This window comes from Ailuropoda melanoleuca, chromosome 12, assembly GCF_002007445.2.
Source record: "Ailuropoda melanoleuca isolate Jingjing chromosome 12, ASM200744v2, whole genome shotgun sequence".
Taxonomy (NCBI): domain Eukaryota; kingdom Metazoa; phylum Chordata; class Mammalia; order Carnivora; family Ursidae; genus Ailuropoda; species Ailuropoda melanoleuca.
In genome coordinates, this window is record NC_048229.1 from 27094469 (window position 1) to 27119212 (window position 24744).

General features: G+C 53.2%; 2 protein-coding genes and 1 long non-coding RNA gene across 17 annotated transcripts in view; all 3 read left to right on the forward strand.

The window, feature by feature from the left end:
• Positions 1-3020, forward strand: LOC117804580. The gene is made up of 2 exons (XR_004629096.1): positions 1-87; positions 2281-3020. It is a non-coding gene; the product is annotated as an uncharacterized LOC117804580 (long non-coding RNA).
• A 378-nt stretch (positions 3021-3398) lies between these two features.
• LOC100468283 (leukocyte immunoglobulin-like receptor subfamily A member 6) lies at positions 3399-14306 on the forward strand. 15 transcript variants are annotated; one of them, XM_034672576.1, is made up of 10 exons: positions 3399-7521; positions 7759-7859; positions 9871-10005; positions 10164-10199; positions 10380-10664; positions 10811-11113; positions 11339-11635; positions 11819-12121; positions 13530-13580; positions 13724-14306. In XM_034672576.1, exons 3-10 carry the CDS (start codon positions 9888-9890, stop codon positions 13858-13860), a joined length of 1530 nt encoding a protein of 509 aa, XP_034528467.1. In that variant the 5' UTR covers positions 3399-7521; positions 7759-7859; positions 9871-9887; the 3' UTR covers positions 13861-14306. The 15 variants fall into 15 exon arrangements, with proteins under 15 accessions (XP_034528467.1, XP_034528466.1, XP_034528473.1 ...); XM_034672572.1 differs by lacking the exons at positions 3399-7521; positions 7759-7859 and adding exons at positions 7869-9201; positions 9603-9654; XM_034672575.1 differs by having other exon boundaries at positions 3399-7859.
• A 6636-nt stretch (positions 14307-20942) lies between these two features.
• LOC100468029 (leukocyte immunoglobulin-like receptor subfamily A member 5) overlaps positions 20943-24744 on the forward strand; it is a 3988-nt gene continuing 186 nt past the window's right edge. Inside the window, exons 1-8 of the mRNA XM_034638105.1 lie at positions 20943-21000; positions 21272-21349; positions 21507-21542; positions 21724-22005; positions 22151-22453; positions 23336-23386; positions 24262-24378; positions 24700-24742. Of these exons, the coding sequence (XP_034493996.1) occupies positions 20958-21000; positions 21272-21349; positions 21507-21542; positions 21724-22005; positions 22151-22453; positions 23336-23386; positions 24262-24378; positions 24700-24742 (953 nt within the window). The 5' untranslated portion in view covers positions 20943-20957. The remainder of the gene's footprint in view (positions 21001-21271; positions 21350-21506; positions 21543-21723; positions 22006-22150; positions 22454-23335; positions 23387-24261; positions 24379-24699; positions 24743-24744) is intronic.

Sequence of the window (24744 nt, forward strand, 5' to 3'; positions counted from 1 at the left end):
AGGGGACCTACAGGTGCTATGGCTCACAGAGCAGCTCCCCCTACCTGTTGTCACACCCCAGTGACCCCCTGGAGCTCCTGGTCTCAGGTGAGGGGCCCACACCCCATGTCCATTGAGGGCCCAGACCTTTGGGCCATGTGCTGTCCCTGGAGAGTGCTGGGCTGGGCTGGGAAGGAGGGAACAGCATGGAGCTCAGCCACTGGGCGACCCCTCTCTGTGGGGGATGGAAAAGCCAGAGAGTCCCTTACCATCTCCGTGTCTTACCCCAGCCAGAGGGACAGAGGCAGGGCCAGGTCTGTGCAGGGAGGATACTGAAGATTATAAAGAACGAACTTCGAGGGGAAGCAGCAAGCGCAGACATGAAGAGCCATCTCAGCCCCACAGCCTCCTTCTTCCAAGCAGCATTTCAAGTCTTCAGGCCCTCATCCCATGGACAGTTTTCCTGTCCCCTGGGAAGAGAGTCCTTTTAGCTTAGCGGAGACAGTCTTCCCAGACCTGGGCTGACATTTGCTGATCCTCTGTATATATACATATGTTCCCGCAGGTCCTGGGGCCAGGACAGGGCCTTGAAGGGAGGGACATCATGTGTCCAGCAGCACTGAGCTCACGGGGGCCCACTGTGTGTCCGTGGGAGAGGAGAAGCACGAAGAAGCCCAGTTGAGGTGCAGAGAAAAGAGTTAACTCCGTCTCTGTCCTTGATGCTGATCTCTAGAAAGTAAGCCTATCGTGGCACATATGGAATCAGGCCCATGACGTGTAGAGCACGGTAAAGGGCGCCTCTCATGTTCAGGTCAGGAGGCTGGGGAGTCCCTGGAAGTCATAGTTCGAGCCGAGCTCGATCAGCCACTCTTGAGGGAGACATTGACAAAATTCTATTCATATCAGAGACTTGATTCTCCCAGTTATCAAGGGTTGAATCCTATCTTGGGTTTCAAAAGACTAAATCAGATCGGAAATGTGGTACCAGTGAATTCTCTGGAAGATGTTTCAGGAATTCCTCTTTCTTGGGACTTCTCTACTCTGAACGTGTCCTGTCTCCACCAGTAACTCTTGGCATTATGGAAAGGAAAGAAAGGCTGGATTTCTGCCCAGTTTCCACGAGCTCCAGGCTGTCAGCTGGGTCAGGTCAACCTCCAAAACATCTTCCATAAGAACTTATGTTTAGTGTTCCCTCCCCCAATCCTAGTGTTACCTGGTATTTCTTGATATTCCTATCTCATATCTATAGATCTCTATATGTCTTGTCCATGTGCCCATCAGGGTTTTTTCTTCTATCTTTGATCGGATGTTTGGTTTTTTTGTTTTTTGTTTGTTTGCCTATTTCTTATCTGTCTGCATATCTAGACAACAAATTGAGTGAATAATTAGAAGCGATGTGAGTTATGGAAATCCTTGCCCGGAGAAAAATGCCTGATGTGTGGTACATAATCCATCATGTATTTTTTTATTAAGTTCAGTGAGCCAGCATATAGAACATCGTTAGTTTTGGATGTAGCGTATAATGATTCATTAGTTGTGTATCACACCCAGTGCTCCTCAGATCACATGTTATTTTCAAAAAAAAAAAACCCAGGGGTGCCTGGGTGGCTCAGTTGTTAAGCATCTGCCTTCAGCTCAGGTCACGATCCCAGGGTCCTGGGATCGAGCCCCGCATCGGGTTCTCTGCTCGGCGGGAAGCCTCCTTCTCCCTCTCCCACTCCCCCTGCTTGTGTTCCCTCTCTCGCTGTCTCTCTCTCTCTCTGTCAAATAAATAAATAAAATCTCAAAAACAAACAAACAAACAAAATCCGGATGGATAAAGATGGAAAGTGCTGTGGAAATGTAAAATCCCAAGTCAGGGACAAAAACAGCTGGCTGATGAGCAGGAAAGAAAAGGGAGACCCTGCCTTTCATCCCTCCACGTTCCTGATTCTCAGGACAAAATGAAGGCTCACATGTTTATTTTTGCCTCCTAATTAGGTAGAAGGTGCAATGCCGGAGATGCTCACCTAAGGGATGGAGATGGCATTAGCTAGTTTCAGGGACTCCCTGGAGACGAGAAAAGAGATTACTTCAACACTTCCACGTCTCCTCATCCACAGGCTGTTTTTGCCTCTCAGCTGTAGCTGATACCCTCAGATAATTACGTAACAGGTCAGCCTCCAGGGTGGATGAATAAGGAGAAATTCTGAGTTATGTGATGGGCTCCCAGGGACACATCCTGTCGATAAACGCAGGAGGACGGACATGGTCGTTTCAATATGCTCTGACCACCACAATCTCTTTGTCCACAATCTCTAGCCTCGAGCAGCCAAGATTACACAGTGGAGAATCTCATCCGATTGGGGATGTCTGCCTTAATCCTCGTGGTTCTCGGGGTGCTGCTCTTTCAAGCTCGGCACAGAGAAGACCCCAAGATACAGGCAGGACACAGACGTAAGAGAGAGAAGACGGACTTCTCAGTGAGGTAGAACTTTGAAAATGAAATTGATGATACCGAGAGTTTCTGGAAGAAAATCTGGGCGTACGCTGGGGAAACATTCTGCTGAGAATATTCTGGGTATTAACGCAGTTTGGGTGCGTGGGTTTGGGCGCTGTAATGGGGGCTCTTCTACAATCAAACTGTGGTCATTTCACTCCCCAGCACGTCTCCTTCCTGGCTTTCCCATGACGTTTTCTGGACTGGCTTCCTTCTTTCCTCAACCCTATGACATGAGGTTACATCCCCCGTGGTAGCTTTGGGCCCACCTTCATGGGATCTTTGGTTCTCTATTCCCTGGTGTGTGTAGTCTTCAGCTCAGAACACAGATTCTGTTTTAAATACTGAATAGATGGATGTATACCAAGTCCGGTTCGGGGATAATACATCGGAAATCATTCTGTAAAAGAGAATCTGGACCCACAAGACATTCCCTTTTCATCACATGATAAATGATCTAGTTTCTCCAGAAATATCATCCCTTGGAATGAACAGGATGAGGGAACAGAAGGCAAGCTGAGGACAAAGCAGAAACAGACACCCCACAAACACCCCCCCCCACGGGATGTACGTGACATTCCTCAGGCACTCCTGGCTGCCCTAAAGGACAAAGAAATAGTGAACCTATGGAGACCATAATCCTGCAAGACTTGAGTCTCCCTCAGTTTACAAATGTCTTAGCAATCTACAAGAATGAAGCATTTCTACCAATAACCTAGCTTCCAGAAGGAAATGTAGATACAATTAAATGTCCTTATAATCGGCAGCCTCCAGGAAATTCCTGACTATCTTCTTGTTAATGCCTTGCTGGAGGGAAAAACCACCTTAACTTGACAATGGCAAGGCCTCCCTTATCCTGTGAGAATTCTTTAACATATGAAAGTAGTTTCTCAACCCCCCTCTTTCCTCACCTCCCCCAACCCCCTAGTATATAATCAGCCACCCCTCACAACCCGGGGTAGCAGCTCTTTCTGCCCACGGGTCCTGTCCCCGTGCTTGCTTTCATAAACCACCAATTTTGCACCGAAGATGCCTCAAGAATTCTTTCTTGGTCATCGGCTCCGGACTCTATCCCACGGACCCTCACCGAGATCCCACAACCTCATCACACACACCGGTGTGTGAAGTGAGAGCCACATGCTGTGCGAGTAAACTGGCTTTAAGAAAATACCATTTTTGCAAAAGTCCTGACTTCAGGCACTTACTGATTTCTTTGGTAAAAATACTCCCTACGTGGCCAACTTGAAGTGGCCTGTGTGAATTCGCTGAATGCAGAATGAGGAAGTAATGATTACGTCGTCTCTCCCACGCCACTAGGAGCCAAATGCCCCACACCCACTGATAAGACCCACCGGCGTGCGTGTGTGTCCTTCTATTTTCAAGGTTCTGGTCACTTCCACCTTGCGTGGAATGGAGCAAGCCTTGGTTTTCCCTAGACCCTGAGTATCAACCAAAGTTGTTCTTGAACGAACATAGCAAATACTTCACGTGTTGGCACTGAGGTCCCCTCAAACATGTTCGCCCTCACCTGGGTCTGATCAAACAATGAGCCGTGGCCCAGGTGAGAAGTTGCTCCTCTCAACAAACACTTACAGATCACAGGGTATGCGATTAAGGGTTCAAAATAGGTCCGTGTGAGTTTCAGACCTCGTCCTGTCCTTCCCCATGAATCCGTACTGGGACGGAGGTCATCAAGAACGATCTGTGGACTACTTCAGAGTTAGGGTTCCACCCCATTAGGCAGTACTCTGGGGATCCCACAGGTCGTGGTTTCAAGTCCTATAAGTAGGGGCGGAGGAGTAGGGGACCCTATTTCAGCCGGTCCCCTGAATCGAGCTGGAAATCTACCAGACCATCCTGAACACCCGCGAAATCAGCCTGAGACATACGTCTGGATCTCTACAAACATCTCCGGTGCTGGGTCTCAAGGTAAGAAGCAGGGAGCCAAGAGTGTGCGGGCAGATGTGAGAAGATACATGAAAGGGGGAAGGGGGAGGGAGCCTCTGTGAACTTCCTCCGGGAAGACAGAAGCCTGCCGTGCTGGGGAGCGGGCGGCCGCGCAGACTGGTAGCAGCGGGAAAGGTCTTTAGGGCGGCCCCCCAGACTGAGACCTGGAGCTCGGGGGGGGGGGGGGGGGGGGGGGGGGGGGGGGGGGCGCTCGTGTGAACCGGGAGTGGCTGATGGTTTTAGAAGCACAAAGGGCAGGGACTTGCCAGCCGTGGGACAGAGGACTGGGAGAGCAGTTATGGAGCGCACAACCCGGGACCCTGTGGGGTTTTAGCAGCACCGACAGAAACGGAGTCAGTGTGGCTGGGAGAGCTCAGGGAAGAGCAGACTGCGATCTCTCTGTTCTGAGACAGAGGCTAGAATACGGTCACTTCGTCACTTCGGCTCAGATCCTGTAAGTTGGGTGCCTGGCCTCATCCTTGTCCCCAGTGACGGGGAACTGGAGAAAGTGCATGAGGAAGACATGGCTCTGCTTTCCTATAGAATTTCTACATCGAAAGTCCTCGCGTATGACATCCTTCTCTCGGACCCTGTTACCCCATCATGAGAGTCAGAAAGGAACAAAGAAACTAGAAAACAGCCAGAAAACAGCTGATCAAATGGCAATGGCAAGTCTGCACATATCAATAACCACTTTCAATGTAAACAGATTATCAAAACACACGGAGTCCCTGAATGGATAAAAAGCAACATCCAACATGACACGGCCTACAACAGACTCACTTCAGCTTGAGGACACGGGTCTGGCGGAATGGAAGGGAGGTGCAGTGGAGTGAAAACACACCCTATAAACCGTGTGTGAGTTTAAGGTGTACAGGTGTGTACTGGTAGATAGCGCAAGGTGATTACTGCCATGTCCTTAATGCCTCCCTCGCATTATATAATTACCATTTTTTTGTGTGTGGGGAGAACGTCGAAGATCTATTCTCTAAGCAACGTTCTAGGATTTAGTGCAGTAGTAGTAACTGTAGTCACGACACGGTGCATTACATGTCCAGAACGTACCCATCTTATAACCGGAAGTTGGTAGTCTTTGACCACCATCTCCCCACCCCTCTCTCCCACCCCGGCCTCTGCTCATCACCACTCTACTTTTCTTTGTTTCTGCTCCTACGAGCTTGACTTTTGTAGATTCCATACGTAATTAAATCGTGCAGTATTTGTCTTTCTCTGATTTATTTCATTTAGTGTAATGCCCTCAAGGTCCAGCTTTGCTGTTGCAAATGGCAGGACTTCCTTCTTTCTCATGACTGAATAATACACGTGTACATACCACATGTTCTTTATCCATTCACCCATCGTTGGCCATTGATGGGTATGGTTGTTTCCATATCTCGGCTGTTGTGAACAATACTGCACTGAAGCTGGGAGTGGAGACGGCTCTTGAAGATCCTGTTTCCTTTCTTTTGGATACATACTCAGAAGGAGACTGATGGAACATTCAGCAGTTCTACTGTTAATTTTTTACGGAATTCCATACCGTTTTTCCATCGTGGTGCCCGCAGTTTATATTCTCACCAACAGTGTAAGGGATGTTCTTTCCCCCACATTTGTTAAGATACCCTACATTCTCTTAGCTTCCTTTTGACTTTCCAGACTTCTTGTTGGATGAAGATTTATGTTTTCCAAACAAACAAAGATAAAAAAGAGAGAAACAAACAACTAAAAATCCCAAGACTCTTAAATATAGAGAGATTGGTGGTTGCCACAGGGCACACCCGTGAAGGGAATGAAGAGCTCACTTGCTGTGATGAACACAGAGTGATGGATGGAATTGTTGAGCACTTGTACTGTATGCCTGACGCGAATACAACACTGTGTTAATTATACTTCAATTTTTAAAAATTAATTTAAATTAAAAAAATAAATAGCTGAAAAAAGATTTGTTTTTTACAATCACACTAACGAGTTTGAAAGTTATACATCGTGTTTCTAATTTTAAGTAGCTACCTGCATGGTTATTCTAGGAATTGTCATTTATAATTTTGAACAATTTTTGAGAGAGACGGAGTGCAGGGTTGTGGTGCAGGGGGAGAGGGAGAGAGAGAATCTCAAGTCGACTCCTCACTGAGTACGGAGCCCATAGCAGGGCTGGATCCCAGGGCCCTGAGATCATGACCTGAGCTGAAATCCTGAGTCAGTGGCTTAACTGACTGAGCCACCCAGATGCCCCAATTCTGAATTTTTAATTTTAATTTTTAATTTTTAAATCCACCCTCCCCTCTAGTAAGAAGAGGACACAATTACACATTAGCTGAGCTCTTACTACTTACTTTTTTCTTTTTTTTCAAAAGCTCTATCTGTCTGTCTCTGTCACCCACATGTTTCAAATATTTCGATTCAGCTAATAGTTTGATTCAGCTTCCTTAAGCATTTATGCATATGTGTAAGTAGGACAAAAATGTAACTTTCCAAAGCAAACTTTTTTGCCGTTTCTTCTCACTATCTAATACTCTTTCTTCATTAGGGATTATCTGCTTTTCTAACTGAATTTCACCATGCAGGGAAATTTCACCTCACCTTTCATTGAGGTGAGGGCAATAAAATAGCTAAGAATTTGCAGCTCTAGAAATAGCTCGTTTTCATTCTTTTTTTCAAAACCATATCTCAGGAGTGTCTTATATTCTGTTCTAAACACCAGAACAAACTAGCCTAACAATATATTTTTTCAATGAGCCTGGGTGTTCTATGCAACTGATAAATGACTGAGCTCTACAACTGAAATGAATGATGTACTCTATGTTGGTAAATTGAATTTCAATTTTAAAAATGATGTTCTATTAGTAAAAAGAAGTTTTCAAGATGGACATTACACTTGTAAACTTTTTAAATTACATGAAGTTTGGAAAAGACTGGATAATACAGAAGAGTTTGGAAGTTGTTGCTAAAATTTCGTCTGGCAGATATTGTTGTCTCTCTTTATCTAGATATTTCTTCACATTTTCTCATTCCAAGGAAAGGACAAGACCCAACTGCTTGGAAGGAAAACCCATCTGGTGGTTGAAGATCTAACCCACAGCCCCTCCCTGTCTGTCCTGAAGGCACAATCTGACACGGTACTTGAACGAGGGGACCGGAGCCCCACAGGGCAGACATGGTGCCTGGTCCCCCAGAGCATATAGAAATCTGTCTCTGCTGGTGTTTTCACGTTTGCCCTCACTACTTACCTGGATCAGTGTACAGTTCTCTCCCAACAATGAATTCCCTTGGGGACATTTTCCAGTATCTTCTGACACCTGTTTTTGCCTCTAGGTGAGCATGTCATTTTATGGATGATATTTGCATTTCCCCAGGAAGTATTTCCGGGACGTTTTTGTGGACCCAGGCCAGCCCTCACTGCGCACTGTTCCATCGAGGTGAAATTCACAAAGAATAACATTCACCATGTTTAAATGTACTATTCAACGTAGAAACTTTAAATCTAATTTACCCTGGATTTCTGCATTTTACTCTGAAGTAACAAGATATGGGTTTGTTTGCTTGCTTTTTGAGTACCTTGCTTTATTAGGGTTAGCAGACACCGCCCGGTAGTCTTCCAAAGTGTCATGGTCTTTCTTCATCTCTGGAAAACACTCACCTACTTACCTCTTGGGCTGCTGGCGGACAGTATTATCAGGTCTTTCTGACACAGTACATGTGACCTAGGCCTCCTCATTCTACTCTGATGTACCTGAAATTTCCTTTTCTGGTCTCACTATTCCACATTTGGAAAATTTCCTCAATGTTCTGTCCCAGCTTTCCTGTTTAACTTTTCACCTGTGTCTTTTCCTTGATGGAATAACTGCTCTGAATGTACTCATTCTGTTCGAGTTTTCACCATCAGGATTTCTGATTCGTTGCTACACTCGCCCATTCTTCTGCAGCATAAATCATATCCTTGTCTCAAAGATTCAAGTTGCTCCATGATCTCGCAGATATTTAAAGACAGGCTTCATTTAAGAGAAGTCTCAATCTTCCTAGCATTGTATTTTCATGCACGCGGTAAGAGCATTCTGGATGAGGGTTACTGATGTCTTTTGTAGCACTTTTTCTTGTTGTTAGGATGCCTTCTTGGGGTGACCCCTTTGCAAGGCTGAATTGCCGCGCGCCTTATTTTCCAGACAGATTTCCTCCTCTAGCTGTGCTAGGAGTCAGGCATGGTGAGGTGGGTATACCTGCAGTGCTTTCTGCCCAACGGCATCCACTTCCCCTCCTGTGAGTGTATGACTCCAGTCCTGGGAGAGGAAGCTACTTCTGGGGGTTAAGGGAGCCAGGCCCAAAGCCCTTCTTGTCTCTCGTGAGGAGGCAGCCCAACCTTCTCTTGGAGCCCAGACCCGTCTCCAGGGAGAGGACCCTGGGGAGCCCTCTGTGACCACACGGGTGGAAACATCCTTCCTACGAGCCCTCCCAGGCCCGAGGCACCAGTGGGGACTCAGTTAGTTCTCTGTTCTCTGCTGCAGTTCCACCCCCATCTGGAAATTCCATTTCCGCTTACTTGCCTGTGTCTGTGGCTGCATATTTCAGACGTACTGTGAGCAGCAGTCCTGGTATTCTGAGCAGACAGGGTCTCCAGTGGGTGCACAGAACAGCCACCTGACCACAGAGTCTGGCCCCAGGACCCCGTCACCACAACAGGACCCCCGGCCCATGTTCCTCTCACCTGGTCTGGAAACTCACAGCTTCCCATCCCTACCGTGACCCCGACAGCAAATCCCCACAATCACTCTGGGGGGTGATCTCAGGACCACATGCAGCAGGTGGGAACTGAGGCTCAGAGCAAGGACATTACTGTCCATGGTCATGGGGGCAGTGGACGATCCGTGAATACTTCAATGACGATCCACTTTCCTTCAGAAACAGAGCTCTGGCCCAAATACACGTGCCATAATGCTTGCACACAGGATCCCCCCAGGGACCAGGAAGACACACTGGCATGTTCCCAGGAAGGGGGGAGGGGAGGCAGACAATATCAGAGCAAAAAGAGAAGTTCACGCAGGTTGTGATAGAAAGAAAGCCCACACTCCGGGGCCAGAGGGGGGCTGAATTTCCTTCCCTATTTGCCCCTATTTCTTCTCTGGGCTCATTGCAAGGGTGGCCTTGACATGAGCCATTCAGAGACATCACGTGTGTCTGTGCTGACATGAGCTCCCCAACACAGCAGGAACCCGCGTCCCCTGCAGCATCTCCGGGATCCGGGCACCCTGTCCATGGTGAGGGCCCCAGGGATGTGCTGAGGACGCAGGAGACCCCATGCGGGAGGCTCTGGGAGGAAAGGACATGCCCTGGTCTCCTCCCCTGGACGGGGCATCTCAGGAAGCCTCGGGGTCCACTTGCCGCAGTGTCATGGACACCAGAGCCAGGCTAGGTCCTTGGGGAGGGGCTGTTCCCCTTCCTGTGGGGCTGCTGACTTGACAATCCCGTGACAGGAAGGACCAGCCTCTGCATGGCCCTACCTTGTTTGTCTTCCTGTCCTGTGGGCAACGAGGTCCCTCCCTCTGCACAATCAGGGCCAGAGGAACCAGACGCCATGACCCCCACCCTCACAGCCCTGCTCTATCTTGGTGAGATCTGAGGAGGGGAGGGGACACCCTAGTCTTGGAGGGACCCGCCCCACAGCCAGGCCCCTGGTCTGTCAGAGGCCCCAGGGTCAAGAGGCTCATGGGGAAGAGGGGTTCTGCTCAGATTTCGGGGCAAAGCTCTCACGGGGACTCTCTTCCAGGGCTGAGTGTGGGCCCCAGGACCCGAGTGCACGCGGGTGAGTTTGTCACCAGGGTCCCAGTCCCACCTCCTCATGGGACACAGGGGCCACCCACCAGGCAGTGGGGGATGGAGATCAGCAGCTGTGTGCTGAGAGAGGGGGAACATCTGGGGCTTTGGGCAGAGTTGGGACCTGGGATGGGGAAGGTCTTGTGACCAAGCCTCTGTTTCCTTCCAGGAACCCTCCCCAAACCCTCCATCAGGGCTGAGCCAGGCACTTCAATCCCATGGTGGACCCCTATGACCATCTGGTGTCAGGGGAGCCTGGAGGCCCAGGAGTACCGCCTGCTTAAAGAGGGACACCCAGGGCCCTGGGACACACAGAAGCTACTGGAGCCTGGGGACAAGGTCAACTTCTCCATCATACACATGACAGACGATTATGCAGGACGATATCGCTGTGACTATCTCAGTCCCACTAACTGGTCGGAGCCCAGTGACCCCCTGGAGCTGGTGATGACAGGTGCAAGCCCACTCAGGGTCCCAGCCCCAGGCTCTGTCTTCAGGAAGGGGGTCTGGTCTCAGGGTGACTCCCTCTCACAGCTGAGCCCTGGGATAATGTGGGGGGATCTGAGCCCCATTTAACACCGTCCCCTTCCTCTCTCCTAGGATTCCATGGCAAACCCCAGCTCTCAGCCCTGCCCAGCCCTGTCGTGGCCTCAGGCGGGTACGTAACCCTCCAGTGTGCCTCATGGATGACATTCTACAGGTTTGTCCTGATGAAGGAAGGAGAACGCCAGCCCTCCTCGACACTGGACTCCCAGGAAGCCCCCAGTGGGCAGTTCCAGGCTCTGTTCCTTGTGGGCCCCGTGACCCCCAGCCTCAGGTGGACGTTCAGATGCTACGGTTATTACAGCCACAGCCCCTATGTGTGGTCCTACCCCAGTCACCCCCTGGAGCTCCTGGTCTCAGGTGAGGGAGTCTGACTGTTGCCCCGTCCATGTTTTGAGGCACCAGACAGGTTATGGGGGCTCTGCTCCCAGGGGAGCCCCAGATGTGAGGGTGGGGTGAGGGGGCCACGGGGCTCACAGGTCACAGACACAGAGGGTGAGGGACAGTGAGACCCAGGGATCAGGATGGGAGAAGGGAGATTTGGGGAGAATCAGCCCCTGAGATCCATGGCTGGTCTTCTCCCAGGTGTGTCGGGGAAGCCCTCCCTCCTGGCCCCGCAGGGCCCTGTCGTGACCTCTGGACAGAACCTGACCCTCCAGTGTCGCTCTGATGTCGGCTACGACAGATTTGCTCTGTCCAAGGAGGGGGCTCATGACCCTCCCCGGCGCCTTGGCCGGCAGCCCCAGGCTGAGCTCTCTGGGGCAGACTTCGCCCTGGGCCCTGTGAGACCCTCCATCGGGGGCTGGTACACGTGCTATGGTCGACACAGCCTCTCCTCTGAGTGGTCGGCCCCCAGTGACCCCCTGGACATCCTGGTCGCAGGTGAGGGCCCACGGGTCAGCCAGGGGAGCCCAGGTGGTGGTGGTGGGACCAGGGGTGTGGGGTCCCAGGGAGGGAGGAGACAGAGAGAGACAGGGGATGGGGAAGGGGACAGACTCCGAGGACAGACAGACACAGTTCAGAACAAGGGCTGCACAGCCCCTCACACGCCCTTCCTCTCTCTAGGACAGCTCCCCTACACACCCTCCCTCTCCGTGCAGCCGGGACCCACGGTGACCTCAGGAGAGAATGTGACCCTGCGGTGTCAGTCACAGAGTGCTGTGGACACGTTCCTTCTGTCCAAGGAGGGGGCAGCCGGTCCCCCCCTGCGTCTTAGATCAAAGTCCCAAACCGGGCAGCACCAGGCTGAGTTCTCCGTGAGTCCTGTGACCTCAGCCCATGGGGGGACCTACAGGTGCTTCGGCTCCTCCAGCACCACCCCCCACCTGCTGTCACAGCCCAGTGACCCCCTGGAGCTGCGGGTCTCAGGTGAGGGGCCCTGAAACTGTCCTTACGGAGCTCTGCCAGCTCCGGACGCACGTCTCAGGAAAGCCAGACACAGTAATAAATGGGGGGTCGCGGGGGCTCCAGGAGGAGGATCCAGCCCAGGAGAGGTTGGAAGGATCCACAGTCTCCCCTGGGGTGCCCGTCCTGCAGTCTCAGCGGAGGGAAGGGGTAGGGGCTGCAGGAGGGGTGGGTGGGAGAGGACTGTGGTGAGCAGACACAGGCCTCCCGCTCATCCCCTGCCGCCTCCGTATCACAGTCTGATCCGGGGTGTTGGCCCCACTGGCCAGTCTCCTGGAGAGAAGACTCCACCTGTGGGCACCGCTCTGCCGCCTCCTGTGCTCACCTGGGGGCCTCCACGGCCCTCGGAGCCCACCTGAAACAGAGGAGTCCCAGCCCGGCTCGAGGGAGTCCCGGGGATGCCACACCGCGGTCCCAGAGCAGGGGCGACCGCTTTGCTCTGATGCCTATGCTTGTCCAGGGTTCCTATGCCTGCTTCTCAGGCCTTCAAGAGGGGCCCCTGCAGAAGGGCTGAGAAGGGCCCGCAGGTGACAGGGATGCCACACTCAGAAGCAGGTCCTCTCCCCTGGGGCGTCGCTTACATGAGATGCTCACGTGCCTGGTGGGGAACAGCCTTGGCCACTGTCGCATCTCAGCACATTCTCAACGCATCTCGACATGCCGCGTAAAGCTCAGGGATTCATTGCACACACGACCTTCAAGGCCCTTGAACTTGATTCGTACAAGTGCTGTCAGTTTGCAGCCTGTTTTAACAATCACTCAGTGGCCTGAATGCGGCTCCGTCAACCTGAACGCTGGAAGAGGCGCCTAATGCAGCGATGGCTGTGGGCGCGCTCACTGGCTGGGACCCGCTGCGCTCTCCCTTTCAACTGTGCTCCGCGCGCTACGTGCAATCATTGTCACCTCGGACACACGGAAATCTCCCTTCTCGCGGCTCCCACGCACAGCGGCGATTCTCACTCCAAAGGATGAAGGATGGATGCTGCTGCATCCTGAGCTACGGAATAGTTGGGAATTCTCATCTGCAGGGACATGAGCACGTTGGGTCTCGTGTCCCAGACTGAACAGAGAACATACGAGGACATGATTTCTGTTTTGAGAGGCCATTTTTCTCTGCCACCCTCAGCTCCTGGGGCACAGCCAGAATCTATCCAGTGTGACCGGGAAGCAAAGTCTGAAACCAAGGAAAACAAGGCAGCTGAAGGAATCCAGTGAGGAGAGCCGAGGAGATCCCTGTAGCGCAGAGAAGGGCTAGTTCAGGAACTGTACGAAAACTACATAGTGACGGCTCGAGGGATCTAGAACACGGAGCAGAAGACAGGCTGGACGGGGGTCCCCAGCTCCTCACCTTCTGCTTCCATTTTCCCCGCAGGGACAGCTGACACCGTGAGCCCACCCCAGAACGAGTCGGCCCCCGGCAGTGGTAAGTAGGAGAAAGTCTCAGAGATGGGGCTGGTGTGGACGGGCTGTCCTGACAGGGGGAGACGGTGCTCTGGGTGGACACCCAGCATCCGGGCTGATTTGGGTCCACACTGACCTCTGCAACCTCTCTGTCCTCCTTCCCAGCCTCTGATCCCAGAGATTACACGGTGGAGAATGTCATCCGCATGGGCGTGGCTGCCTTCATCCTGGTGGTCCTCGGGATTCTGCTGCTGGAGGCTCGGCACAGCCAGACAAGGACCCCAGAGGCAGCCAGCAGCTAAACCCAAGGGGGAGCGAACACGCCGTTCCCTGTGGCAGAGCTCTGGACATGGATCTCATGTGCCCAGGGGGATCTGGAAGAACGCCTGCGGCTCATGCTAGCTGATCTGTCTGCCGAGAACACCGAGGGGGAAACAGGAGCCAGGATATGTCTGGGCTTCTCCCTGTCCGGGACTCGTCCCCCGTGAGCTATGATGCTTTCCCTCCCGCCATTGTTGGATATCCCTGACTGACCCCTGTCTTTCCTCTTCCCTGTGACAAGAGGGTTCATCCCACATAGCAGGGTTGGGTTCCTACCTTCCTACGGCAGCAGCTCTGGTCCACTTTCATGGGATATATTTTCCTTTACTTTCCATTTCTTCCTTCCTTGATGTGCCCTATTGACTTCCATCCTTTCAGCCCAAAACACAAAATCTGTTTTCACAAGTAAATAAATGGGTGAAAATCAGGTCCGTTGTGGAACAGATGATCTAACCCTTTCCCTAAACTCTCTCTGCACTCACAGAGCGCTTCTCTGCTCATGTGATGACACCGGGTAGAGTTTTCCAGAAATACCACCAGTTGGAGTGAGCTCAGGGGTGTCTGAAGTGCAGCCTGCTGGTGAGCTGCTAAACGGGCTCCAAGAAATACATGGTTTTATTGAAAAAGAGTTGTGATTTGTGGCATTTGCCCATTTGTTTGGTGTACACACCCCCATCATGGCCAACATCAGGGACCCGTGTGAACGCTCCGTGTGCCCAGGTGGGAGTCATGGATACAGCGTCTTTCACACGTGAGTGTAACCGAGCTGTGGGCTCACCTCACACTGACCCCGACGGGCACGTGTGGCTCATTCTATTTAAAGGTCCTGGTATTTTCCACCCCAGTGTCATGCCACAGTTTCAGGGAAATCGTGACGCCCAAATCCCACTACATCCACACGAGTGACAAGAGAACACAAGGGCAAAATGCATCGTTGGAGAAAATACTGTGCACTTAGAATCCCAGCTCGTTACTGGTCGGAGTGTAACTTCCTGCAGACAATGTGGAGAGTAGATCCGAACCACCTGGTGAGAGAAGCGACACAGGTCTGGCCCATGAGTCCACACCCTCGAGGAAACTGTGTGCATATGCACGGCGACAGCTGCAGGAGAATATAGACAACGGGTTCTCTCCGTGTAGACAGAGCCATACAAATAAAATTACAACTGATGAATGCTTGTGTGATGTGTATGGAATGGAATCTCTTATGGCCAAAAAAGCACCAATTAAAACAGCAAGCAGTCATATAAATCACTTGGAGCTAACGTGAAAAAATCAAGGGACATTTCAAGAACTTCGTGTGCAGAGTTATTCCATTGTATACACAAGTTCAAAAAAGAAGCATGTGTTATCGAAGGAGGCGAAGTTATACTTAAGCCTACAAATAAAGGAAGGGACACAATCCCACGGCATCCCTCGGGTGGTAAAGCACAGGGTCAAGGTGTGGGGTTATTTCGGGATGGAAACCGCCGTCTGCAGCACTGGTCCCTGTTCTCAAGGACGCTCGACTGTCCGCTCAGGGTGCACGATTGTTCCTGGTAAAGAGCACGTTTCTGTGAACTCGTCTACTCTGCAGACGCGTTAGTGAGGTGGGGCTGAGGCGGGACGGAGCGGCCGGAGTCGACTAGACCCTGAGCGTCATCCAAAGTCACCCCGCATCTGACGCAGCGCCTGTCTCCCCGTGACAGACCTGAGGTTCCTCAAACCGGGATCGCCATCTCCCCGCGGAGCCTCCCCTGAGTCTGATCAACGAGCCACCTGCCAGGTGAGAAGCTGGGTCTGAGCAGACACTTCAGTGTCACCGGGTGTGTGATTAGGAATTAAAAACTGGCTCGAATGAGTCAGGACCTGGCACGTGGTAAAGAGCACGTTTCTGTGAACTCGTCTACTCTGCAGACGCGTTAGTGAGGTGGGGCTGAGGCGGGACGGAGCGGCCGGAGTCGACTAGACCCTGAGCGTCATCCAAAGTCACCCCGCATCTGACGCAGCGCCTGTCTCCCCGTGACAGACCTGAGGTTCCTCAAACCGGGATCGCCATCTCCCCGCGGAGCCTCCCCTGAGTCTGATCAACGAGCCACCTGCCAGGTGAGAAGCTGGGTCTGAGCAGACACTTCAGTGTCACCGGGTGTGTGATTAGGAATTAAAAACTGGCTCGAATGAGTCAGGACCTGGCACGTGGTAAAGAGCACGTTTCTGTGAACTCGTCTACTCTGCAGACGCGTTAGTGAGGTGGGGCTGAGGCGGGACGGAGCGGCCGGAGTCGACTAGACCCTGAGCGTCATCCAAAGTCACCCCGCATCTGACGCAGCGCCTGTCTCCCCGTGACAGACCTGAGGTTCCTCAAACCGGGATCGCCATCTCCCCGCGGAGCCTCCCCTGAGTCTGATCAACGAGCCACCTGCCAGGTGAGAAGCTGGGTCTGAGCAGACACTTCAGTGTCACCGGGTGTGTGATTAGGAATTAAAAACTGGCTCGAATGAGTCAGGACCTGGCACGTGGTAAAGAGCACGTTTCTGTGAACTCGTCTACTCTGCAGACGCGTTAGTGAGGTGGGGCTGAGGCGGGACGGAGCGGCCGGAGTCGACTAGACCCTGAGCGTCATCCAAAGTCACCCCGCATCTGACGCAGCGCCTGTCTCCCCGTGACAGACCTGAGGTTCCTCAAACCGGGATCGCCATCTCCCCGCGGAGCCTCCCCTGAGTCTGATCAACGAGCCACCTGCCAGGTGAGAAGCTGGGTCTGAGCAGACACTTCAGTGTCACCGGGTGTGTGATTAGGAATTAAAAACTGGCTCGAATGAGTCAGGACCTGGCATTCCCCATAATCTGAAGCAGGATGGAGATGGTCCGTGCAGACCTGGGGCCACTTCAGAGACGGGGCACGGCCATCTCTGGTTGTGGTTGTCCACATCGATCACCTGGGGCCATGACGGCAGGAAATCTTATTCCGCCACCCCACTATCTGTCCGTATGTCTGCGGTTTCCAATCTGACAGTGTCCAGCTTCTCGTAGGATGTACTTTGATCTTCCCCTTTTCTTCACGTTTCAAATCTAAACCAAGGTCACATGTCTTACATTTTTGCTTCCGTATTTTTGTCCATGTTCCTTCGAAGGAAACTGGGGTCTTCACTCAGGGGCTCTTGTCTGGAAACCCTAACAGAAAACATGATTTGCAAAATAGCCTCGATTGAAAGAGCAGAGCAGCTCCACACACTGCACCCCGCGCTGTCCCCAGGGAGCGTGTTCTCACACCCGTGGCCGACGGTGCTGCTCTGCTCACTCCCGAGGGCGGTGTGAGCTTCATGTGATAAATCCATATACAGCATTTGGAATACCAGCCGACACTCAAAGTTTGCCTTCAATTATTGTGTTTGTTTTAAATATTCACTCTTTTAATTTTACGTAGCGTCTCCTTTCCACGTACGATAGCAGCTACTATAAGCTTCATGGAACTTTCTGACTACAATAGTCCTTTGCCTTAATATTCCATAAACACTGCAAGAGGTGGTCACTTCTTCTGATGTGAGACACCGAATAAAGCTACAAGAAACACAAGGAATCAGGGAAATACGATGCTACCAAGGGAAAAATCACATCTGCATCAGCTGACCATGAAAATAATGGAGAATGCTTCTCAATTCAAACTAATTTTCTCTAAGAACCTCGATGAACTCATCTCCCACCAGCGCCCGGGAATACGACTGACAAAGGACAGTCACTTCAATAAATGGTGTTGGGAAAAGGGGACGTCCAGAAGATTGAGATTGACGCTCACCTCACGCCATATCACAAATATCAACCCACACAGATTGAAGACGGAAACCTAAGACCTGAAAGCATAAAACTACTAAAAGGAAACATAAGGGAAAAGCCTCTTGACATCAATGTGCGCCGTGATATTTTTTGGATATGACATCAAATACGTAGGCAACAGAGACAAAAACAGACAAGTGGGATTGTCACACCGAACATCTTCTGCTCGGCCAAGGATTCATCAACAGGGCGAAAAGGCAACTTACCGAATGGGAGAAGATACTTGCAAACCACCCATCTGACAAGGGATGGCTTTCAGATATACAAGGAACTCACACAACTCAGGGCAATAACAGCGATAATACTAATAACAACCTAAATGAAAATGGGCAAAGGACCTGAACAGGCATTTCTCAGAAGAAGACATCCACATGGCCGAGGTGTACATGAAATGGTGCTCAGCGTTCCTCAGCATCAGGGAAATGAAATCAAAGCCACAGTGAGACACCAGCTCCCACCTCTCAGAATAGCTCTTATCCAAACAACAAGGTATAACAAGATTGGCCACAACGGGGAGAACACAGACCCCTTGTGCACTACCGGTGGGAGTGTAAATTGGTGTAGCCGTTGTGGAAGACCAGATGGAGTTTCCTCAAACAATTAAAAAGAAAGCAACCCTGGGATCCATGGGATCCAGCAATCCCACTTCAGAGTCTATGTCCACAGTAAGTGACATCAAGATCGCAAAGAGACAGCTGCACCCCCGCGCTCATTGCAGCATTATCCACAAGAGCCAAGATATGGGAACAGCGTAAATGTCTGTCTACAGATGAATGCATAAAGAAAATATGGTATTTCCGGGAATGCAATGCTACTATACCTTGGTAATGTATACTATACCAAAGGAAATGCGGTCATCTGCGACAACCGGGGGGAACGGGGAGGACGTTGTGCAAAGTGACATAAGGAGGACACAGAAGGGCAAGTGCAGGGCGATCTCACTGATATGTGAAATCTCAAACAGGCAAACTCCTAGACACGCAGTGGAATAGTAGTTCCAGGGGCCGGGAGAAGGGAGGGATGGGGAGAGGTGGGCCAAGGGGTATCAAGGCTCAGTCATGCAGAAGAGTAAGTTCTAGAGACCTAACGCACAGGGGTGTGACTGGAGCTAACAATACGCTACTGTATACTGCAAATTGGCTGAGAGGATAGGTCTTCCGTGTTCCTAGCGCACACATGCACACACATAGGCACACACACATGTGCTCGCTGTGTGAGGTGCTGGATACATTAACTTGCTTAATCGTGGTGATCACTTCACAACGTATACATATATCAAGACATCAAGTTACGTACCTGAAATATACACAACGTCCAGTTGGCATCTCTATCTCAATAAGGCTGAAACAATTTCGTTTCATTTAAGGACACCAAGCATGGTTGGTTGTCATGTCATTTCTCATTTTAGGTCATCGGACTCGTATTAAACCCGTGTGTTAACATTTTTCTGAACACGTGCTCTTTACCGTCTCCCTCCAGGTAAGACAAGATTCCAGTGACACGTCAGCTGGACTCTGAGTGCTCCCATATATATGTGTAAATGCGCACACCTGCGTGTCTTTGTCCCTGTGTGTGCACGGGGGTGTGGGGATGCTGTGCATGCAGCTGTGTCTGCCTCTGACATTTTCCGGTGCTTGTTTTTACCATTTGTCCTTCATGCTGCCCCTCTCCTTTTCCAGCCTGGGTTCCTGTTCCAGCCTGGGTTCCTGTTCTTTTTTTTTTTTTTTTTAAGATCTATTTATTTATGAGAGAGAGAGAAGGGAGGCAGGAGCAGAGGGAGAGGGACAGAGGGACTCCAGCTAGGTGCACAGCTTGACATCGGACTTGATCCGGAGCTGGATCCCACAGCCCTGAGATCATGACCTGAGCCTAAATCAAGATGAGATGCTTTAAGCCACTGAACACACAAGCGCCCCCTGGGCTCCTGTTTTTTTTTTTTTTTTTTTTAAGATTTTATTTATTCGCTTGACAGAGATAGAGAGAGCCAGCGAGAGAGGGAACACAAGCAGGAGGAGTGGGAGAGGAAGAAGCAGGCTCATAGCGGAGGAGCCCGATGCGGGGATCGATCCCACAACGCCGGGATCACGCCCTGAGCTGAAGGCAGACCCCCAACCGCTGTGCCACCCAGGCACCCCTGGGCCCCTGTTCTAACTGAACTACAGCACTTGGCATTCCCCACACCAACAGTGAGAATATTCAACTACCTAGAAACTGTCAGTCTGCAAACGCCTTCTCTCCCATTGGAAACCTATTGTCCTTTCCTCGTGTGAGTGTATGACTCCAGTCCTGGGAGAGGAAGCTACTTCTGGGGGTTAAGGGAGCCAGGCCCAAAGCCCTTCTTGTCTCTCGTGAGGAGGCAGCCCGACCTTCTCTTGGAGCCCGGAACCATCTCCAGGGAGAGGACCCTGGGGAACCCTTGTGACCACATGGGTGGAAACATTCTCCCTACCAGCCCTCCAAGTTCCCAGGCATCCCAGTGGGGACTCAGTTAGTTCTCTGTTCTCTGCTGGAGTCCCACCCCCATCTGGAAATTTCATTTCCGTTTACTTGCATGTGTCTGTGGCTGCATATTTCAGACGTACTGTGAGCAGCAGTCCTGGTATTCTGAGCAGACAAGGTCTCCAGTGGGTGCACAGAACAGCCACCTGACCTCAGAGTCTGGCCTCAGGACCCCGTCACCGCAACAGGACCCCCAGCCCATGCTTGTCTCACCTTGTCTGGAAACTCACAGCTCCCCATTCCTCCCGTGACCCCGACACCAAATCCCCACAATCATTCTGGGGGGTGATTTCAGGACCACATGCATAGGTGGGAACTGAGGCTCAGAACAAGGACATTACTGCCCACGGTCATGGGGGCAGTAGACGATCCAGGAAGAGTTCAAGGACGACCCACTTTCCTTCAGAATCAGAGCTCTGGCCCAAATACATGTGCCATAATACTTGCACACAGGATCCCCCCAGGGTGGGGGGAAGACGGCTCTGTCCCAGGAACAAGGGTCATCGAGGAGCCTGGAGGACACACTGGCGTGTTCCCAGAAAGGGGGGAGGGGAGGGTGAACAATGTCAGAGCAAAATAGAGAAGTTCATGCTGGTTGTGATAGAAAGAAAGCCCACACTCTGGGGCCATGAGAGGCCCTGTGCTCCCTTCCCTATTTGCCCATATTTCTCCTCTGGGCTCATTGCAAGGGTGACCTTGACCTGGGTCCTGCAGAGACGTCACACATGTGTCTTTGCTGACATGAGCTCCCAGCACAGCAGGAACCCATGTCTCCTGCAGCATTTTCGGGGTCCGGGCACCCTGTCCATGGTGAGGAACCCAGGGATGTGCTGAGGACGCAGGAGACCCCGTGGGGGAGGCTCCGGGGGGCAAGGACATGCCCTGGTCTCCTCCCCTGGACAGGGCGTCTCAGGAAGCCTCGGGGTCCACTTGCTGCAGCGTCATGGACACCAGAGCCAGGCGAGGTCCTTGGGGAGGGGCTGTTCCCCTTCCTGTGGGGCAGCTGACGTGACAACCCATACAGGGAGGACCGGCCTCCGTGTGGTCACACCCTGTGTATCTGCCTGTCCTTCGGTCACAGTGGGCCCTCCAACTGCCGAGCCAGAACCAGAGAGGGGAGACGCCATGACCTCCACCCTAATGGCCTTGCTCTGTCTCGGTGAGATCTGAGGAGGGGATGGGACACCCTAGTCTAGGAGGGACTCACCCCACAGCCAGGCCCTGGTCTGACAGAGGACCCAGGGTCAAGAGGCTCATGGGGAAGAGGGGTTCTGATCAGGATTCTGGGCATAGCTCTCACGGGAACTCTCTTCCAGGGCTGAGTGTGGGCCCCAGGACCCGAGTGCACGCAGGTGAGTCTGTCCCCAGGGTCCCTGTCCCACCTCCTCACAGGACACAGGGGCCACCCACCAGGCAGTGGGGGATGGAGATCAGCAGCTCTGTGCTGACAGACGGGGGACGTCTGGGGCTTTGGGCTGAACTGGGACCAGGGGGTGGGAAAGGTCTTGTGACCCAGGATCTGTTTCCTTCCAGGGACCCTCCCCAAACCCACCATCTGGGCTGAGCCAGGCTCTGTGATCCCCAGGGGGACCCCTGTGACCATCTGGTGTCAGGGGAGCCTGGAGGCCCGGGAGTACCGCCTGCTTAAAGAGGGACACTCAGGGCCCTGGGACACATGGAAGCTACTGCAGTCCGGGGACAAGGCCAAGTTTATCACATACATGACAGTTGTATATGCAGGAGGATATCGCTGTGACTATCTCAGTCCCAGCAGCCGGTCAGAGCCCAGTGACCCCCTGGAGCTGGTGATGACAGGTGTGAGCCCACTCAGGGTCCAGCCCCAGGCTCTGTCCTCAGGAAGGCGGTCTGCTCTCAGGGTGTCTCTCTCTCATAGCCGAGCCCTGGGATCATGTGGGGGGGATCTGAGCCCCATTTAACACGCCCCCTCCTCCTGTCCTAGGACTGCAGAACAAACCCAGCCTCTCAGCCTTGCCCAGCCCTGTCGCGGCCTCAGGAGGGAGCGTGACCCTCCAGTGTGCCTCCCGGATGGGATTCGACAGGTTTGTCCTGATGAAGGAAGGAGAACGCCAGCCCTCCTCGACACTGGACTCCCAGCAAGCCCCCAGTGGGCAGTTCCAGGCTCTGTTCCTTGTGGGCCCCGTGACCCCCAGCCTCAGGGGGACATTCAGATGCTACGGTTATTACAACAACATCCCCCACGTGTGGTCCTACCCCAGTGACCCCCTGGAGCTGCTGGTCTCAGGTGAGGGAGTCTGACTGTTGCCCCATCTGTGTTTTGAGGCACCAGACAGATTACGGGGGCTCTGCATCCAGGGGAGCCCCAGATAAGAGGGTGGGGTGAGGGGACCACGGGGCTCACAAGTCAGAGACACAGAGGGTGAGGGACAGTGAGACCCGGGGGTCAGGAGAGTACAACGGAGGTTTGGGGAGAATCAGCCCCTGATTCTCCCAAGTGTGTTGGGGAAGCCCTCCCTCCTGGCCCCGCAGGGCCCTGTCGTGACCTCTGGACAGAACCTGACCCTCCAGTGTCGCTCTGATGTCGGCTACGACAGATTCGCTCTGTCCAAGGAGGGGGCTCCTGACCCTCCCTGGCGCCTTGGCCGGCAGTCCCAGGCTGGGCTCTCTGGGGCAGACTTCGCCCTGGGCCCTGTGAGACCCTCCCTCGGGGGCCGGTACACGTGCTCTGGTGGACACAGCCTCTCCCCCGAGTGGTCGGCCCCCAGTGACCCCTGGACCTACAGGTGCTTCGGCTTCTCCAGCTCCTCCCCCCACCTGCTGTCACAGCCCAGTGACCCCCTGGAGCTGCAGGTCTCAGGCGAGGGGCCCCTGATCCCGTCCCCTCTGTGTCCCAACATTGTCTTCAGGGCCCTGTGCCCAGGAGGGCTCTGGCCTGAGATGGGAGTGCGGGGGCTCCAAGGAAGGGTCACCAGATGGGTCCACCCCTCTCAGTGCAGGAGAGAAACGGGGCCCTCCCACCCCTGCCCTGTCCTTCGCCCCCATCATCAGAATTCTCCAGGTGGAGGAGGACCTTGGGGGCACATGAGGGAGAAGAGTGTGAGCAGAGACAGGGTCTCTCGGGGGGGGAGCTCCAGCCCCACCCCCACACTCCTGTCCTTTTGCCCAGGATGGTCTAGAGACCCCGGCCCCCCACCCACAAGGCCAGGCTCCACAGCTGGTGAGTCCCAGGGGCTGCTGTCCAGGGGTTTTTCTCCCAGTGTCTCAGAGATGCCAGGGGGACGACGGACTCCAGAGGCTCTGAGGCTGTGGAGGAGGGCTGGGGTGCTCATGGCAGAGGGAGAGGGAGGGCCCCCAGGACAGGAAGGAGCAGCCAGGTGCAGTGAGGAGTGCACCAGGCCCCGCCCCTCCCCCCTCCTGACCCCAGGAGGCTCTGAGGGTGAGGCTTTCTGTCAGGAGTGGTGAGAGGGTCCATGGGGAACAGGGGCTGAGTTACCCCCTCAGTTCAGGGACCTCTGGAGTCGCTGGCTTGCACATACTCCTCCCCTGTGTGGGCCTCAGTTTCCCCAAGTGTAAAGGAGAGAGTCGTGGCCTAGAATAGATTTCCCCTCAGTTCTGATCGTGGCTCTGACCTCCTGGGAGAGGAGGGCTCAGGGGAAGTCCCCAGGTCATGATCTATGGCGGGGACTGTCCCTCTGCAGCAGTGATGGTGACATTGTAGGGGGAGGGGAGGAGCACAGTGGCTGGGGGTGCTCAGGTTGAAAGGGAATCCGGAAGGACCCTCAGTTCCAGAAGATGCTGGGACAGGCCTGCCCCCAGATGAGGAGCCCAGAGCCCCGAGCTGGTGTCCACACAGGGGACAGCATGAGGAGAGCACAGGGAACCCACAGCCACGGTTCCAGCCCCAGCTCTGCCACCTCCATGCTGGGCGACCTGGGACACGTGCATGACCTCTCTGTGCCTCAGTTTCCTGTCTGTGGAGTGGGCGGGAGGGGCGGCGATCCCTTGCTGCAGGGCTGTTGGCAGGGTCAGAGCACAGCAGGTGCTCCGTGAAATGGCATCGCTGGCTCAGTCATGGTGTGGCTCGTGCCCAAGGTCCCCACTGGTACCTGTACGTCCTCATCGGGGCCGCGGTGGCCTTCGTCCTGCTGCTCGGCCTCCTCGTCCTCCTCCTGGTCCGACACCGGTGTCGGGGCAAAGGCAGGAAGCGGGGTGAGAAGGGAAGGGGGTGACGGGCCCTGGGGGTGGAGGCTGCCCCGTGGGCCGACCGAGGGTGGGCTCAGGGCAGCGGCCAGAGGGAAACCAGGGAGGTGGGAAAGGCTGGTGTAGAAAGACACTTGCAGAATCTCAGTCAGAGTCTAGAAAGAAAACACCCAGGTGGGACCCACGTGCCCCTTGAATTTGTTTCCCGCTTTTCAATGTCAGGAGATGGAGAAACACAGACAGTATGTGTGAAGGGCTCCTTCCCTGGCATCACATGGGGGGGTCGTAACCTCCCGGCCCAGAAGGAGGCTGATTCCCAACGCCCTGCAGGGGCTGCAGACCCGGAGGCCAAGGACAGAGGCCAGCAGGACAGGT